Raw genomic sequence first — 17,296 nt, 5'->3', positions numbered from 1 at the left:
AACATTTTTTAAAAGCTTCTCGAAATAAGGGGCCCTTTTCTTGATCATTAGAATATAACTCTGACAAATTCATTCTACATGTGTATGTTAAAAGTATTCGCATAGAGAAATAGGCAACTCAATTGAATAATATAAAAATGTAAAATAATTATTTTAACTAAGCGCACACCCAAAGTAAACATACCCCATTCAAAGAGTATTCAATACTCGATAAGAAGATGCTGCTTCTGCTGCTGCTGGTTTTGCTGTTGCAGCTGCTGTTTCCATTGCCGTTGCCGTTGCTGTTGCCACTGAGGACAACAAAATGGAGCTGCGAATTGTTGGCGCATGGAGCGGAAATGCAAGCTAAGTTCGCTTGTTGTTGCTACTGCTTGTGGTTGTTGTTGTTGCTGTTGTTGTTGGTGGTGGTGGCACTGTTGTTTCTAGTGGCATGGCCCATGAATATTCATGGCGGTTGCTGGGGCAGTCATTCATTCATTCGTGATTTCACGCAACCGGCAAACAGAGCTGAGCAAAACAGCGCAGAGAAGACAGCGACGACGACGACGATGGCAGACAAAACATGAAATCAAATAAATAAACAAATGTCAGCAGCGTCGGAGGAGAACGCCAAGAAATTGGCGTGAAAATAAATCAAGAAACAAATTGGAAAATTTGTTATTTCGCCAAAGCAGACAAGAGACAACAAAACCGGGGCGGACAGATGACAAACCAAGTGGAAGAGTTATCTCTTCTTTTTGGTTTTTTGTTTTTTTTTTGATAGTAGAATTCAAATGAATCGATGAAGAAGCGAACATCAATTTAAATACTTGTAATCAATAGGGTTAAGTGTGCCATCAACAATGCGAGTAGAGAACATAAAATGTAGGCTAGGCCTTTGTAACTGTTGAAACCAGACCGATTGTCCCACAAACTGAAGGCCAATTAAAATGTCCTCTAGGCCGTTTTTGCAATTTAATTAACACGCAAAGCTGCAAATATACATATATATGGAGTAGTACTTTTATACCCGCACATAGCTCGCAGCAGCAACAACAGAGAGAACGAGCTCTTGAGCTACATAAAAGGCATCGACGGGAATGGCGGTCAGAAGTTGAAAATGTAACTCTGGGCGCTATAAGAGCATAAAAATCGTTTATTTAATTGTAAAATATACATATTTAAATAATACCCATTAAAATGCAGTAGCAGATCGCTCGCTTAAGTCCCGCTCCAGCCCCGCCCATATCAGCTGCCAAAGGTAATCAACTGAGCGAAAGACGTATAAAAAATAAAAATAAAATACAACCAACCAACAAAAAAAAAAAAAAGAACTGCATTAAAAAACCTTTTTAATGTTGCCCATGTGCACGATGGCAACAGTTTCTGGGCGCAGGATTCGGTATTCGGCATTCGGGTGAATGTCTGCAACTCCTGGAAACTCTGCGTCTGCGTCTCGCCAGGAGTCTGGGCAGCTCTTTGTGTTGCTGTGGAAAAGGGCGAAAGAAAGAGAGGGATAGGGAGAGGGATGCGAAGGGCAATGGGCATTTACTTTGAGTGCACTGCGCTCATTTAAATGCAAATTTAAATGAAATTTTAATCCAGTTTAAGGACTCTCCGCTCTACGCAATGAAACCTTTTGATGTTGGGGCAGATGGCCGACAGCCTGAAGCATCATCGATGTTGCCCCAATTGCCACCTCTCCTGACCCAACCTGGACAATGCAACCTTATAATAATGAATCGGTTTGTTGTAAAACTTAATGCTCGTGTTTGGTCGCATGTAAGTGGCCCAATGAAGCAGAGGAGGGATTGGACACTGCAACAGTGAGCTCTACTTAAACGAGGCTCAACAATATATATTTGTATTTTATATATAATTTCATTTAATGTGCTCCCAATCAGTCCCTGTAGCAGCCATTTGCCGCCATAATTTTCTTCCAGCGTTGTGACATAGCGCAATTTCCACGATCCTCTGGTGAATCTGGTGAGTCCTTCACCTCGTGCTCTAATTCAAGATCCAACTCTGGCGGCGGCGTATTTGAAACCTTTTTGACCAAATGAAATTCGCAGCGCTTGCAGTAGATATCCTTCATATGGCGTGGTTCGAATTGCCGATTACAAATGATGCATCCTCGATAAGATAATCGACAACGCTTGCAGCGATGTTCCTGCTGAGAGAGTTCATGCCACAGACAACGATGATAGCAGTTGCTGCATAAATACAACCTGAAGTCGCAATCGTACATGTTCATATTGCTGCAAGTTGCGAAATGATAAGCATAAAAAATGCAAAACCTTAAATAACAATCAAATTACCCTTCGAATTTGCTATAATTCAATGCTGTTGATCTTCTTTTATGTGGCAAATGTAATCAACTCACTCTGAATTAAATTTCTCATGGACTACTTTATGAAATATAATATTGTATTTCTCATTATGTTGGTAGAATACAATTACGTCACTTTTATGATGCATTTAAACCTCAGTCGATTGATTCTCGGCTTCATTGCGAGAGCTTACACTTGCAAAAATAAACCATTCAATGAAGAATAAAGCAGGATCACAGAAAATGCAAACTGTGAATTTTAAATTTGGCATTCAGTTCTTTCCTCAGTGTATTCTTAACCAAATTATGCGCAACTTTAATGCCTCATTTGTGCCGGGAATTTCCCGTTGAGATTTACTTATTCCATATGTCCTTCAATCTTCAGCGCTTTTATCTCGCAATCTGTGCATATGAGAACACACAAACGCACACATTTATGGCTACTTCACTCGCACTCACACACACACATGCTCAATCACTTATACGGCATAATTTACATGGCATTAAAAACGGCAATAATGATTTATTGTTGTATGTTTCGTAGCCATCGCCGCCGCTGCAGACGCGCCACAAAAACATATTTAAAACGACATATTTATGCTTAATGAACAGTAAACTGATACGAGTCTACAATCAGAAAAGACTGCATAATATAATATTCATAAGCGCTTAATAGCACATATCGAAAAGGCCATATAAAATTATGAGTTGCACATAATTTTATGACCTTGTGTAGCTTAATTAGTCTATGATAGAGGATCGTGTGTCATTAAAATCAAATTGCTTTTAGTGGGGGTATGAAAATCATACTATGATTTAAATAGTATAATTACCTTTCCTTTTCTTTTTACATATTTTTTAAATTATTAGTGCAGCCTGTATTTAATTTCTATTGCTCGATTCGAGCACAGTCAGAAAGTTTGGAAGTTTTAAATTCATACTATTACATAAATTTTGTATGTAATGTGATTTATTGTATACGTTTTTTTTTTTTATTTTATCTAGCTCTTATTGTAAAGATTCGCAACATTTTCATTATGAGTTGCTAAATTTACTGCTTCGCCCGAAAGTATGCTACAAAAAAAGTTAAAAAGTCCGGTTAGACCCAAATGGCTACTATTATTACTGAATGTATGAAATTCATTCGATACGCAATATATAGAATATATCAGTTGGCTTTTATTTACTTGCTTTTCTAAATTTTAGTGCAGACAATAGACTCTATTTAATTAAGTATACGCAACCGTTTCAAAGCGCTTAATGAATTTTACAGAGCAGCCTGAAAGTATGCAACACGAAGAATCGAAAAGCAACACGTCAAGAACAATGACGAGCTGGGATGGCAGCAACGATTCGCTGACAGCATCCACAGCATCGCTACAGCAACAACGAAGTGAAACAACACCACGAGCTGGACCAGGACTTTTGCTATTTCCCGGTACCGCTCAAAGGCATCATGAGAATCAGGCATCGAGGCACCAGAAAGCGAATACGACAACACTAAATGCGAATGCAAATGCGAATGCGAAGGAGAACGAAGTGCTCATTAATCAACGGAAACCGTATAGCATTCGCAGCTTTCGTCGTCCACCGCTTTGGCAGCCCCCGCCGGCCAAGCAAACAAAGGAGGCAGAAACACCGCAGGACTGCATTGAGAATACAGCTTACATAGCAAAAGCGCAGGCATTCATAATCGAGTTTCTGCAAGGCTCGTCCATACACGGTTTCATCTATCTGGCGAAATTCGGGCTCAACTTTTTGGAGCGGTAAGTTTGAAGGAAGGAAATAATGAAACAAAATGGCTTTGCTCTAACTAAAAATATTAAAATCTTTAGATTCATTTTAATCAGTAAATAATATGAAATTCATTCTTTTATATCATAATCTTAAAACTTTATGTTTATCTAATATAAAAAATAATAAATATTCTTCTTTTTGAGCAGATCCAAACAATAATTTTAAAAGCAATAATATCATTTATATTTTTATTTTGTTTGAAATGAAAATTAAAGTTTACTTAGATAGTAAATATATATATTTTATTTCGTTGAGTAAATTCAATGTTGAAACTAGATTTCAGAACACGCATCCCCTGTTTTCAATCGTGTCCAATTCTTTCAACCAATTAATTTTCAAATTAATTGAAACCAAAAACCTCATTACAGCCTGGCACCAAGTCAAATCGCAACCAAAACTTTCGCTTTGGCTTACTTTCGCTATGGTTTCGTTCAGTTCCAACTATTAAATGACACCCAAACTATAAGTCGAGGACTTAAAATGTTCTAAGTAAAGCACTCGCACGTGCAGACCGCAGAATTGAGATTCAAACTCCAACTCCGAATGCGATATCGCTGGCATATGGCATCGGCCCCAAAGGGATGTGCGTGCCTATATATATATACAGTATAGAGTAGACAGTGATAAGTTCTCTTTCCCCCCTCGCGTACATAAAATTACACATGAGCAACAAATTTTTCTACATCTTTCGTATGCGTTAGGTGGTGGTGGGGGGGAAGTATTATTTTTGCCGTTGGAATTTGTATTTGGTGAAGCAGCGGAGCAATAAATCCTAAAAACTGACATGACATGACAAACAGGATTACACGGAATGTCTGGCAAGGCTTAAATTGGTAACACACTCCATAACAGAACCCGAGAGGGCGGCATCACATGTGGGAACTGTCAGCATAACAAAAATGGACCACAGCCAACCCGCAGCTGAGGGTTAATTAGTGGATAACAGAACCTGGCACGCCAGACTTAACTCCAATCCACTCCATGGCAAGCTCCATGGCAAGCTCCATTACAATTTTTGTTAGTTTTTCGAATGCGGAGGAGACAGGTGTTCAATGTGGCACCAGCTAAGGGAAAGTGCAGGAGAAATGGCAAAATGGGAGATGCGAGTTGTGCCACACGCAAAGCCAGGCTCTAATTAATACAGCGCCCCGCCCCGCCCCGGTTCCATCACAATGATTTGTGCTGCCAGCAATTTTATTTATTTATTTCCGCACTTCACTTTGATTTATTCACTTTCGCCGTAACCAAACGTAAGCAGCATAGGGAGGGATCGACTTGTGCTTATCCAGTCTATATACTTAGAACTTTCAATTTCCCTTAAAATTGAAAATTGAGGTGCCTTCAAATATATTTCAATACTATTCTTATTATATAAATAATATTATAAGTACATACAAAAAATATTCTATTTTATTAATACAAACAAAAGTAAAAAAAATTAATTATCTTGTATGTATTATAAGTTGTGTTCGTTTTGTTAAATAAAAACACATTAACATGCAATAAAATATATAAATAATACATATTTATATAAAAAATTATATATTAATAGACAAGCAAAATACAAATATCTGTGTACCATTATACTTCAATTTAACATTATAAAGTTAATTTGTATAATATTATTGGCATTCATATTTCAAATTAGGTGTCATAAAATATATTTTTATATATAAATAGTATTAACAAAATTCTTCAAAATCTTTATAATATTGTACTTACCACTAACCAGAAAATTGAATATCATTAATATAGAATTATATTTTATTTATAATACCATCTGCCTAAAATTCCCTCTACTAGAGTAGGAAACTTAGCTTGTGACTTACATATTCTCAAGTAAGCAGCTTTAGTTGCCAGCAAAATATCACTCCTGACAAAATTTATAAAATAAAAAGAGTTTGCGTCGCTGACATGCAAAAATCTCAATCCCCAAAACGTTCAGGTGCATGACTGCTTAATCCGCAGCCAACAACACAAATAGGGATCAAAATACTCTGCAACGAATAAAAATGTACAACGCAAAAATTCATATGAACTGCGGTTAGTTTTTCAGGGAAATTGTGCAGAAGCTGAGAGATAGTAATAGAAAATATATATAATATTTACAAGTTTTTAAATACTTTAATAAGCACTTGAGACAGAACAATTAAATAACTGAAAATTGTTATAATTAAAAATAATTTCTAAGCCTTTATTAATTCGCTTTCAAAGAGATCTACGCAAGTGGTAAAATTAAACCCTTGAGAACTCGAATCACTTATTACGGAATTCCCATCCATTTGTACATTCATATGTGGATGTGAATGCATCACTGAACTCCATTCACGCACAAAATGTATTCATATGAGTGCTGAGTGATGATGAAACAAAGCAAAGGACTGACTGATAGACAGACAGACAGACTGACAAGCAGACTGAGGGACAGGCAAACAAGTCGAGTCTGACATACGCACTACGTGTATTTGCATTGTGCTGTGACGGCCGAAGAATTTTCGTTGTCTAACATTTTCAAAATATAGGAACGTTAGTACTCTACTAGTAGGAAGAGGAAAAGGACATTCCAAGCCCCGTCATAACAATAAAGTGAACGAGTAAAAGTGTTGAAAGAGGCACTGCTCAACTAACAGATATCCTATATTATTTTAGAATTGAATTAATTAAATACATATACTTATTGTTAATTTATTTAGAAACATGAATAATGATAAAAAATAATATTGGAAATATATTTTGGTTAATTGAGCGAGTACAATAATAAGTTATACAGTTTATTAATGTTGAATATTTTTAGGTCATGACAATATTTACTATATAATAATAATATATTTTAAAACGTTAATTGCTCCTTGAAATTATAGAGATACTAAAATCATAATAAAAAAATTTATTTAACAAATTATTTATGTACACAGTGAGAAAACAATTTGAAGTAGATTGCAAATCTTAATCTTTAAAATCTTTAAATAAGATTTTTAGGTTGAAAAAATCTTTAATACAATCTTGATTCAAGATTTTATACTTTACTTGAGCAAGTTCTTTCTTTATGTGTAAGTAGAAGTACTCACACCTTTAAATGGGCGTAGATAATAATAATATTTTTTATAATATATTTTATGTTAATTGTAAGATATATTTTTTTTTTGGAAAACTATATGATTGATTTACAATATTTGTCAATAATTTAAATTTGAATTGTTAAATTGTAAAAGTAATATTTTAGAACTTAAATTTATATATAATATATATGATACACATACATGTACATATGTAGTAACAAGCATATAAACTTATATCATACCTAAGACAGTCCCTTAGTTCAATATACCCTACACATTAAACCTTAATACTCACAGGATTCAACAATAACCGAAAATGGAGAAGTTTACAGAGCTGTGACAATTTGAAATTTGAAATAATTTGGTGCAGAAGCGGAAAGTGTTGAGCATTCCTTGCAGGGAAATGTTGGAAAATTAAAAGCCAAGTAGCTGTTACAGCAACGAAGTGTCCACATATCCAAGTGTATGACAGTGTGTGTGTGTGTCAGTGTGTGTGTGTTGACAGTGCTGAAGGCTTTATGAGCCATTGCTGGCGTCAAAATGTCATCATTGTGTGGTAGAGCACTCGGAGAGGAATTCAGCGAGGATTTGCTGGCTTTTGTCAGACTTGTTATGGCTACTCTTTGTCTATGTCTGTGTAACTGCGTGTGTATGTGTGTGTGTGTGTGTGCTGTCTTAGTGTTGGTTGCTGTCTATTTTGGCTGTCGTCGCACTTGCAACAAATAATAAAAATGGGGCGACTGTGAAAGGGTTTTACGCCAGCGTCGCCTGCCGTTCATTGACTCCTTTTCCCAAACTTGCCGCCAGTCAACCATAATTCTTTTGTCGCGCATATTTCGCTATGATGCTTACCAGAAATTTACACGCAATAGATTTTTATGTGCATTGCCAGAATGCACACGCAAAAAATGATTTGAATCCATATATCATTGTGAAATTCTTTTGCCTCGTATTTTTTTGCGTATATTTTCTTGATTTTGTTTTTTATTTTCTAATTCATTTCTCTAGCATGCTCTGGTTTGCATTCATATGCGTTGCCCTCTTCAGCATCATCTCGCTGAGCCAACGCACTTGGCAGCGTTTCCAGACCTCGCCCATGGTCATCTCCATGGATCGCAACAAACTTGTGTGGAACACCAGCTTTCCATCGCTGACCGTCTGTCCGCATAAGCGCATTGATGAACTCAAAGTGGATGACTATATACTGTAAGAAAATTGAGCAAACAATAATAATATTAACATCATTTTTATGGTACAATATACTTTGATTCATTTTTTAATGTTGATAGTTTAGAGTATATAAATGGAAGCATAAAAAGAATGCATATAAAATTCTTATAGTAGAAATATTTCATAGTTCCACAATAAAAATTTCTACTAAGATAATTTGGATTCTTAGTATAAAATGTAAATAAAGAAGCCGAAGAAATATGTATATATTAGTTTTAAGCATTTCTTAGCAACGTACAAGCAACAATAATAGTTTTTATTTTAACACCAAGAATCCATTTCCTTGCCTGTCAATCCATATATAATATAATCCTTTACTCGCAGTGCACACATCGAGGAGTTCGAGGATGACGAGGATAAGGACAATTTCCGGGACTTTATTGAGAAACTTGCCAGTCTCACATATGACAATTTGGAAACTCTGCCGCTGAACAAGTCGTATGGCATCGATAGCAGCAATTACTTGGATATACTCTATGAACTGAAATGGCCCTTCGAACCGGAAATCAGCAGCGGCGCCGCCGTCAAAATGTTCATCTACGAGACACAAACGGAGTTTGGCATTTGCCACTCGGTCAATTCTCTGGTGGCGAGATACAACTCTTTTCAGTGAGCACTCGTTGACATTCATTGTATTCAATTGTGAGAAAACAAACTTTGATTCGATTTACAGATATTGGCGTGCTAACGACTGGAATCTGCTGGATCATGGGGATCGAGTGACTGTTCATCCGCTGGATGGCGAGATCTATGCGCAGATTATTAATCTATCCACTGCTTACGATGTCTACTTTCATGGACCTGGCGATGTGCCCAGCATATCGAAGCAACGTTACACTTTTCCCGAGAGCGATTACACAACCGTGGAACTAATTGCTCTCGAAATCTATACGAATGAGGAGGCGAGAGCGTAAGTAGAACTATTTGAAGTTGCTTTAGTAATCCACATTATTTATATTTCAGATTTTATATTATTTTTACTACTTCTTTGAGTTGATTCAGCAGTCTGCATTTTTTATATTTAAGATATTTTATTATTTTCATTTTTAATTGGTAACCTAGAGTATTAAGAATTTTCCATTAAACTAACTAACATACTACTCAGGAATTACTTTAGTATTTAACATTTATGATCTTTATGATATTGTATTATATGGGGTAAATTCTGTTTAACTATTTAAATCATAAGTCTCAGTGACTATAGAGCTATAAGTTTCTTTGACGGCGCTTGATATACCAATTATATTCAAAATTTACTATTTGGTATATTTCAGTATTTCTTATATATTCATTTTGTATTAGTATTGTTGTTGTTTTAATATATTTATAAGAATATTTTACTGATAATACCACTTTTGTACTGTTTTGCATTCTTTGAGAACGAGTATCAGGTCACCATATATACCAAACATACTATTCAGTACATTTAAGTACACATTTTCGGCTTATTAATTATTTATATTTCAGTATTTTTTTTTCGTTTATTTATAAGTTTATTCTACTGATTATACTGCTTTTGTACTATTTTGCTTTTATTAAGATTGGGTAGCAGCTGCTCCGTAAATTATCTTTAGTTAATATGTATTATTTATATTCCTTTATTGACTGTTCATAGCTAACGTTAATCAATTAGATAATTAAATAAATATCCTCCTATTTGATGATAGGTTCACCACGAAGCAGCGCAAGTGCCGCTTTCAATACGAGGCCGACGATATGCAGACGGTTCCCATTTATAGCTTTGGTCTCTGCCTCTCCGAGTGCCGAATGTTCTTTGCACTTCGCATCTGCGGTTGTATTCCGCACTTTTATCGCAATCTCTGTAAGTCAACCTGGCTCCCCCAATTGCTGTGTTGAAGGCAAACCGCCCCAATTATTTATCATTGTCCAATTTTAATCATATTGCCGCGCTCATCCACATCCTCATCCTTATTCGCATACTCATCTGCGTCCTCAGCCGCATTTCCATGCCATGGCCAGGAAGCATGTGCCTCGTTCACATAGTTGCACTTAATTGTTGCCATTAAATTTAACTTTTATGTGTCGACGTTGACGTCGTTGTCGACGCTGCGCATTTTATGGCGCAAATTTGCTCATAAAATGTTTAAATAGTTCCACTTGAAGTTTCCACGACTCCCTTACCTATCTTTCTCACTCTCACTTTTTATCTCTTTCCATCCCACTATCTCTCCGTCTCTTTCAGTACGCAGTGGTCGTCGCTTGCCGGTCTGTGGTCTGGAAGGCATCGGTTGCTTGGTCAAAATTAAACGTGAGCACATTTTTTTCTTCAACTTTCTGAACATGCAAATATTTATCCCAAAAAAAAATTCTTATTACAAAAATATTTGAACATTGAACGTGACCATCGTGTAATTTTTTCAGTTGTAGTTGGTCAGTAAAGATACCAAAAGTTCCCCAAAGGAATGTGACACTCAAATATTAATGAATATCAAGTAGCTGCGGCACTAATCGCACATAACAAAATCCATTTATTAATTTAAAAATTTTCAAATTTTTCTTCCTACTGACTGCCGCAAAACAGGCGAAATTATATCCTTAAAGTCGGACAAATATAAAATCAATTGCAATTGCTTGAGCAACTGTGATGACTCCAACTTCTTTGTACAATCCTATGTAAGTAGCACAATCATTACAATAATAATAACAATAAACGAAGCAAGTTTGAACATTGCTCACAGCTGCACGAATACATACCCTGCAAGCAATGTTTGAATTCTGGAAATATCATTTATTTTCCATTTTCGCATTTCCATTATTTTGCAATTATAACACAATATTTAATTAATAATTCAATAAATTTAGATTACATTATAATAAAATTTGTATTTTGTTTAAATGTTCTTCTTAGAATACATTATTTTAAAAATATTACCTTTTCGCAAATGAAATTATGAAATTAAATGCAGGCAAACTAAACCTTATTTTCAAACATATCAACAAAATTGAAAAATAAACAAATATCATAATAGCTATAATTTTTTAAAATAAAATAAAATTCTTACAAACAAATTTTTGATTTAATATTATTTCAAAGAATATATTATTTTTTTACAAAAATTTCTTTGTTACTCATTTTCAATACACCCCCTTTAATCAGTTCAGTTAAGTACGCGGTATGCTTGCACAGTTTTCGAAATGTGTGTTTAAAATTGTTAGCAACAATAGCGCCATCTATCGCTCGTTAAAGCTGCAGGACGCAGCATCAAGTGGGCAGAAAAGCAGTCTGGGAGTCTAGAAGTCTGGCAATTCTTGATGGGAGCTGGTAGCTTGCTGGCTTGTTAGCTTGTTTGTTGGTTTGTTAGCGCCTCGAAATGTTGCCGGGCACAAACATCGAAATTGTTGACCGAGGCCGTAAAAAATAATAAGCGCACAAAAGTTGTTCAGCAACGGGCGCCTTGAAATATGCAATTACTATTTCTCTTCTCCTCTGTTTTGTTTGGGACGCTTCGGCGGCAACTGTAAACTGCAAAACTTGACGCAGCTCAAAGTTTTGTTTAACTTTTTTTCTCGCGGCGAAACTTTTTACATTTAATAATAATTTCAGCTTACTTGACTTGTTACACTCGTGTTGTTCTTGTTGTTGCTCTTGCCATTTCCACACATTTTACTTCCCTTCTTTTTTTTTGCTTGGCAATTCGCAGAGGTCGCGCGTCTGGTTCCTGGGCGCTAATCTACAATGGGGCATTATTGATTATCCCAAAATGCAGCTGCGTCGCGATGTGCTCTTCTCCTTCGCCGACGTCTTGGGTAAGTCAACTCTCTGTCCCTTCAAATCTTTACAATTTTATTTATAATTTAATGCTAATGCTTGCAGTTTATATTGGCGGTCTGGTTGGTTTCTTCCTCGGTTGCAGTGCGCTCAGCTTTACAGAGATTATATATTATTTTACAGCACGTCTGGTGCGTCGCATGTTCTCCAATTAAATGTTACTACAATTCAAAACTCGCATCGCAAATAAAATGAAAACATTGTTTATTGGCCTCACTCACATCAGCAGCGTGTTCAATCAATAATAATAAAATAAATTTCTGCAGAGTTGGCAAAAATCATTCAGGGACAGCACAAACACAATACAATTCAATGGTAGATAGAACCCTCCCCCCTTGGATCTGCTGCTGCTTGGCATTTCAATGAACTGTTTTGTCTCTGCGTCCTGTCATCGGGTCAGAGGTCTCGAGTCTCAGGTCTGACGTCTATCGTCTGTCGTCTGGCCATTCATTCAGCTAGCAGATTCCTCGACAAATTAGGCGCATTTTTGTATTTCTGCAAACCTTGTCGATTTTTATTAGGGGCTCGTGAACAACAACAACAACTCGAATTTATTATTTGTTGTCTTGGCAAATAATTTGTAGTGGCAAGTTATTTAGCTCATTGAATTGTTTACTTTGTTTTAGGGTCAACGCGGGTAGCTCAATTCATTTCTCCACTAATCGAATCAACTGATAAAACTTCACTGACTGCTCTCGCTTGACTTTTGTTTTGTAACAATATTTTGCACATGTGATTGAACTCCAACTACAACTGACAACAGACCAAATGCTAGTTAACTTTTCCTATGAATTTCTGCCATGTCATCGGTAATGAGCAATGAGCTTTGAGATTTAGGTCAACATTTTGGAAAGGCAGTGGCCAAGATAAACACTACTTAACGATTTCACAACCCTCGCGAATCGCAGAACTTTAAGCAACCCCCCGCTTGGAAGGAAACAAAAACACAATAGAAAATCTACATTTGAATGTCGAATTTTAATATTTTTATGCGCAAAATAAAGAGTAAAAACCAAAGTAACACTCACACTTCGAAATCCACTTTTGCTTCGTTCTCCCCTTCAACACAATCAAAACTCAAAGGAATTGTCAGCGTGCAAAGCTCTTTTGCACCTTTCCTGAACTTCCCGAACGTCCGGAGCATCAATGGCAACCGCAATCCACGTGGGGTTTGTCACCACCAACGCCCCCAAATCGCATGCATTATACATACGAGTACTGCTATACGTATTTATGAATGAGTGGAGGGATGCATGTGCTCATTGGCCAATGGCGGGGGTTGTGGATGGGGTTGAGGATGTGGACATAATTCCAAACACTGCAGACTTTGAAGTTGCCCTTCTGAGGACACCGACAAAAAAGGGTAGCATCATTCTTTGCCGCATAAATTTTGGAATTATTGAAATTTATGTTTGAATTGCGTGCAAAAAAGGCGAAACTGAGTGTGTTCCTGTTTCAAAAGCCGGCAGGCAATTCATCACTCTCTTGATGACCTTTATTGTTTGATAATCGCATATTAATGCCTATTGTTCGGAGAGCTTATCGACAAGAAATATCACACACAAGTACTGCATAGCAATAGTACGTCTTAACAAATTATTCTCCCAGTCCTTTTTCAAAAATCAAATTCGAAATTGCAGTTCAAATCTCCCTCCACTCCTTAAATTAAAAAGCGACATCTATCGCATTATTGTGGTTACTACGCAAACTCACGAAACGTTAAGTTGGCTGCGATAGCTTTCGATGCGCGCCTAACGATGAATGCAAGAAAATAAAAACATTTATAACTGTTATAAGTACAAATTTATTTCTTATTTCGTTAATCAATAAAGCTAAATTTTAAATTATTTATAATGTCGTGTAGGGTTGCAAAATATCGATGACTGCAAGTTGCAAAAACGAAACATCGATTATTTCGATTGTGGAGTCATCGATATTTCTCGGGCACGATAAAGTAGAAAGGTGGAAGTTTCCACAAACAAAAATAGCTAGCAATTTCGCACAGAATGCACAAAAGTGCGCCACCTTGGCATTGGGTTTGCACTGCTGCTGCCACGACAGCAACAACAGCATTCACAGTAGCAACAGCAACAAACGAGAGTAGTCTTCGACGCGGCAGCAGCAACATACATGATACTGCATCGACAAAATCAGTGATAAGGTCTGCAATGTGCGCAGCATCATTATCACCACCACCTCCACCTCTATCACAGTTACAACTACAACTACGACTGCGACTATCATCCCCCGCCTCCCACAGTATTCAATGGCTGCTACTAGCACTACTGCTGATATTCCTGCACACAGTGCCGCCGTCCAAGGCAACTCACATCAGTGGCGACTTTCACACCGCCGACTTCTTTCAGTTCCTCATCAAGTTTGGCTTTCAGAAAGCGGATCCTCCAACGCCGCGCAGTCTACCATCCTATGGCTACATCTATGGCAATGTGACGTCCAAGGATACGTATAGTGCACCAGTTACGCTTGTCGTACTGGACAAATCCACGTTCGTGGACTTCTACAGCAATCGCACTTATCGCAATCGAGAATTGGCCTGCTCCCGCATGTTCTCGCGCCTGCAACGCATTGTCTACGATCCCGACTGCAATCCGCGGGGCAAACGCGACTTCCTGCGTCGCGTGCCCTGCCCACATGGAGCGCTGTGTGTGGACGAGGATGCACCCTCGAATGTCATTGCCGATCATCAGTTCACCTACGTTATCAACTTGGAGGCGGAACCACGGTAAGTACTAAATACAGTATATAAAGCTGTGCTGGTATCTTAAGTACACAGTGTATCACGATATCAGTTGTTCGATAAGCTACCGCCTGGCTACTCCATTGATTGCTTTGAGTGCTGTCGCACTCTCTGGTTTCACAATTTGATATGTTTGTGTAAACAGAAGTCAAATCCATAATTATCTTACATGACTCATCTTTATTCTAGCTTCTGGTATGTGGCACTGGTGGCCTGCTATCGCAATCGCACTACATGTGAATGGCATGCCCATGAGACTCTCGCCAGGACGAGCAATCGCAGCAGCAATATCCTCACTACACTACAGTACAACATCAATCTGGTGAATCTGCATCCCAACAATTCGGCAGCGCATTTGCTCACCTTTCAGTACTCGTACGATCAGCAGAATCTGCTGGAAATGTACCTCATCTTTATGCTCGTCTACATTGTGCTGTTGCCCATGCAAATCTACGCTGTGCGCCGCCAGAAGCATCCCGTCACCAAATTGTTTACGCTGAGTCTGCTTAGTGAATTCGTTAGCCTGGCCCTAATCACTGTGCATCTGCTTCGATATGCCACCAATGGAGTTGGTGAACCTAATATGCAAGCTGCCGGCGATGTTCTGGATATCCTTAGTCGCACTACATTCATGCTGATACTGCTGCTGCTGGCCAAGGGTTGGGCTGTGACTCGGCAGCAAATCAGTCGCACTGGGTGGATCATCTTGATGTCCATTTGGGTGCCATACTGTGCATTCCACATATTTCTCTACATCTGGGATCGGGTGAGTTGTCTACACATTGAATTCTATTATAAACAATTTATAAGTTCTTTATATTGCTTTGCAGACGGAAGTGGATATCATATCCGATATTGATGAATACCAGACCTGGCCAGGCTGGATTGTTTTAATCCTGCGGTAGGTTACCAAACTGTTTTTTGCTCAGCCATTATTTTCAATGTTTAACTCAACTTTTAGCACCATGTTCATGATGTGGTTTCTGTACGAACTGCGTAACACCATGAAGTATGAGCACTCCAGCAAGAAGCTTGACTTTCTTTTGCATCTGGGCGCATCTAGTTTGGTGTGGTTCATCTATCTGCCCATCGTGGCTATTGTTGCGTTGCAGGTGAGCCCCATGTGGCGCTACAAGCTGTTGCAAGGCATCACAAACTCAGCTGACTGCATGGCCTACTGCGTGATGACTGGACTCCTGTGGCCCAATCGTGCCGGGCAATATCTGCTACTAGCCGGTACCAAGTATGCAGGTAAGACAATTGAATAAATTAATTTTGAAACATCTGCTTAACCGATACCCATCTCTTGGCAGGCATGGATGAGCTGGACGAGTTCAATGAGGCACCGCATATTGTACGGGAACGGGAGCGTCGTCGCAACTCGCCCCCCGATGATATATCCATTGGAACGAGCAGCGGTGGACGCGGCATGGTGTTGTCCACAAGCATTCCACATTCGCTGAATGGTGATTTGCTGGAGGCAGAGGATATGGCTGCCGAGTTACTTACTGATCTGAACAAAAATAGTCATATAGTGGCATAGTTTGTTAGTTGGTCAATCAACGGCAGCAACGGGTTAATTACTAAGCTTAGTAGTCAAATGTGCTAAATGAAAACAGAAACGAAAGAAAGGAAAAACACAAGAATGTTAATCATACTACACTACACATACTACCTAATATTATTATATATTATTATACTATATTTACATACATGCATAGTTATATTCCACTTAGACGTACACACATACCTACACACACATATAGTATAGTATATATACATATATATATATAGTTTTTAGCCGCCTACAACGAAGTCAGTGAGAGTGCAAAGTGCAGCAAACATTGTTGTGTGATTTATCAAATACTTATGCTTGAATTTAACAATTAGTTTTGTTCGTGAGATTTGTAACCTAGACATAAATAATTACGCATAGATTGATTGCAAATGAAACGCTTGAGAATTATTTCATTGTGGTATCATATTAAGAATACATTTTAACAAAACTATAGTTAAGCTTTACGAGTACCATTTAGTATATGCATGTCGGACACTATCATTCATATGTAGCTACAATAGTATTTTGATAAGAACAAAACGGATGTGAAACGAAGAAGTTATCTATAAGCAACACTAAAACCATAAACCACAAATTGCAAATGAAAGTGAAACAACAAGATAACCCGAAAGCGCAATAAATAAATCAATCATTTTTCAATATGCATACATGGCTTGATAATAAGTTTATCTTATTTATTTGTTAAGTTGATTGAATTAATAAATTAATTCAAATATTGCTAGTTCAGGCATTCCTAACTTCGCAGATTCCACCTTCACAGCATGCTCAATCAATC

General features: G+C 37.6%; 3 protein-coding genes across 3 annotated transcripts; 2 read left to right on the top strand and 1 right to left on the bottom strand.

The window, feature by feature from the left end:
• Window positions 1-1,749: 1,749 nt before the first annotated feature.
• LOC117569626 (protein FAM76B) lies at window positions 1,750-2,406 on the bottom strand. The gene is made up of 2 exons (XM_034250863.2): window positions 2,298-2,406; window positions 1,750-2,237 (listed from the first exon to the last, which is right to left on the bottom strand). The coding sequence occupies exon 2, from the start codon at window positions 2,231-2,233 to the stop codon at window positions 1,880-1,882; it is 354 nt and encodes a 117-aa protein (XP_034106754.1). The 5' UTR covers window positions 2,234-2,237; window positions 2,298-2,406; the 3' UTR covers window positions 1,750-1,879.
• A 1,152-nt stretch (window positions 2,407-3,558) lies between these two features.
• LOC117569185 (sodium channel protein Nach) lies at window positions 3,559-12,745 on the top strand. The gene is made up of 9 exons (XM_034250254.2): window positions 3,559-4,074; window positions 8,173-8,370; window positions 8,719-9,003; window positions 9,068-9,304; window positions 10,062-10,216; window positions 10,598-10,663; window positions 10,937-11,028; window positions 12,057-12,162; window positions 12,230-12,745. Exons 1-9 carry the CDS (start codon window positions 3,569-3,571, stop codon window positions 12,337-12,339), a joined length of 1,755 nt encoding a protein of 584 aa, XP_034106145.1. The 5' UTR covers window positions 3,559-3,568; the 3' UTR covers window positions 12,340-12,745.
• Window positions 12,746-14,124: 1,379 nt separating this feature from the next.
• Window positions 14,125-17,236, top strand: LOC117567458 (uncharacterized). Its single transcript, XM_034247473.2, has 5 exons — window positions 14,125-14,927; window positions 15,132-15,708; window positions 15,773-15,843; window positions 15,904-16,193; window positions 16,256-17,236. Exons 1-5 carry the CDS (start codon window positions 14,191-14,193, stop codon window positions 16,483-16,485), a joined length of 1,905 nt encoding a protein of 634 aa, XP_034103364.1. The 5' UTR covers window positions 14,125-14,190; the 3' UTR covers window positions 16,486-17,236.
• The last annotated feature ends 60 nt before the right edge of the window (window positions 17,237-17,296 follow it).

This window comes from Drosophila albomicans, chromosome 3, assembly GCF_009650485.2.
Source record: "Drosophila albomicans strain 15112-1751.03 chromosome 3, ASM965048v2, whole genome shotgun sequence".
NCBI classification, from domain to species: Eukaryota; Metazoa; Arthropoda; class Insecta; order Diptera; family Drosophilidae; genus Drosophila; species Drosophila albomicans.
Note: the sequence above shows the minus strand (reverse complement) of the source record. Positions and strands in the feature narration are given on the sequence as shown.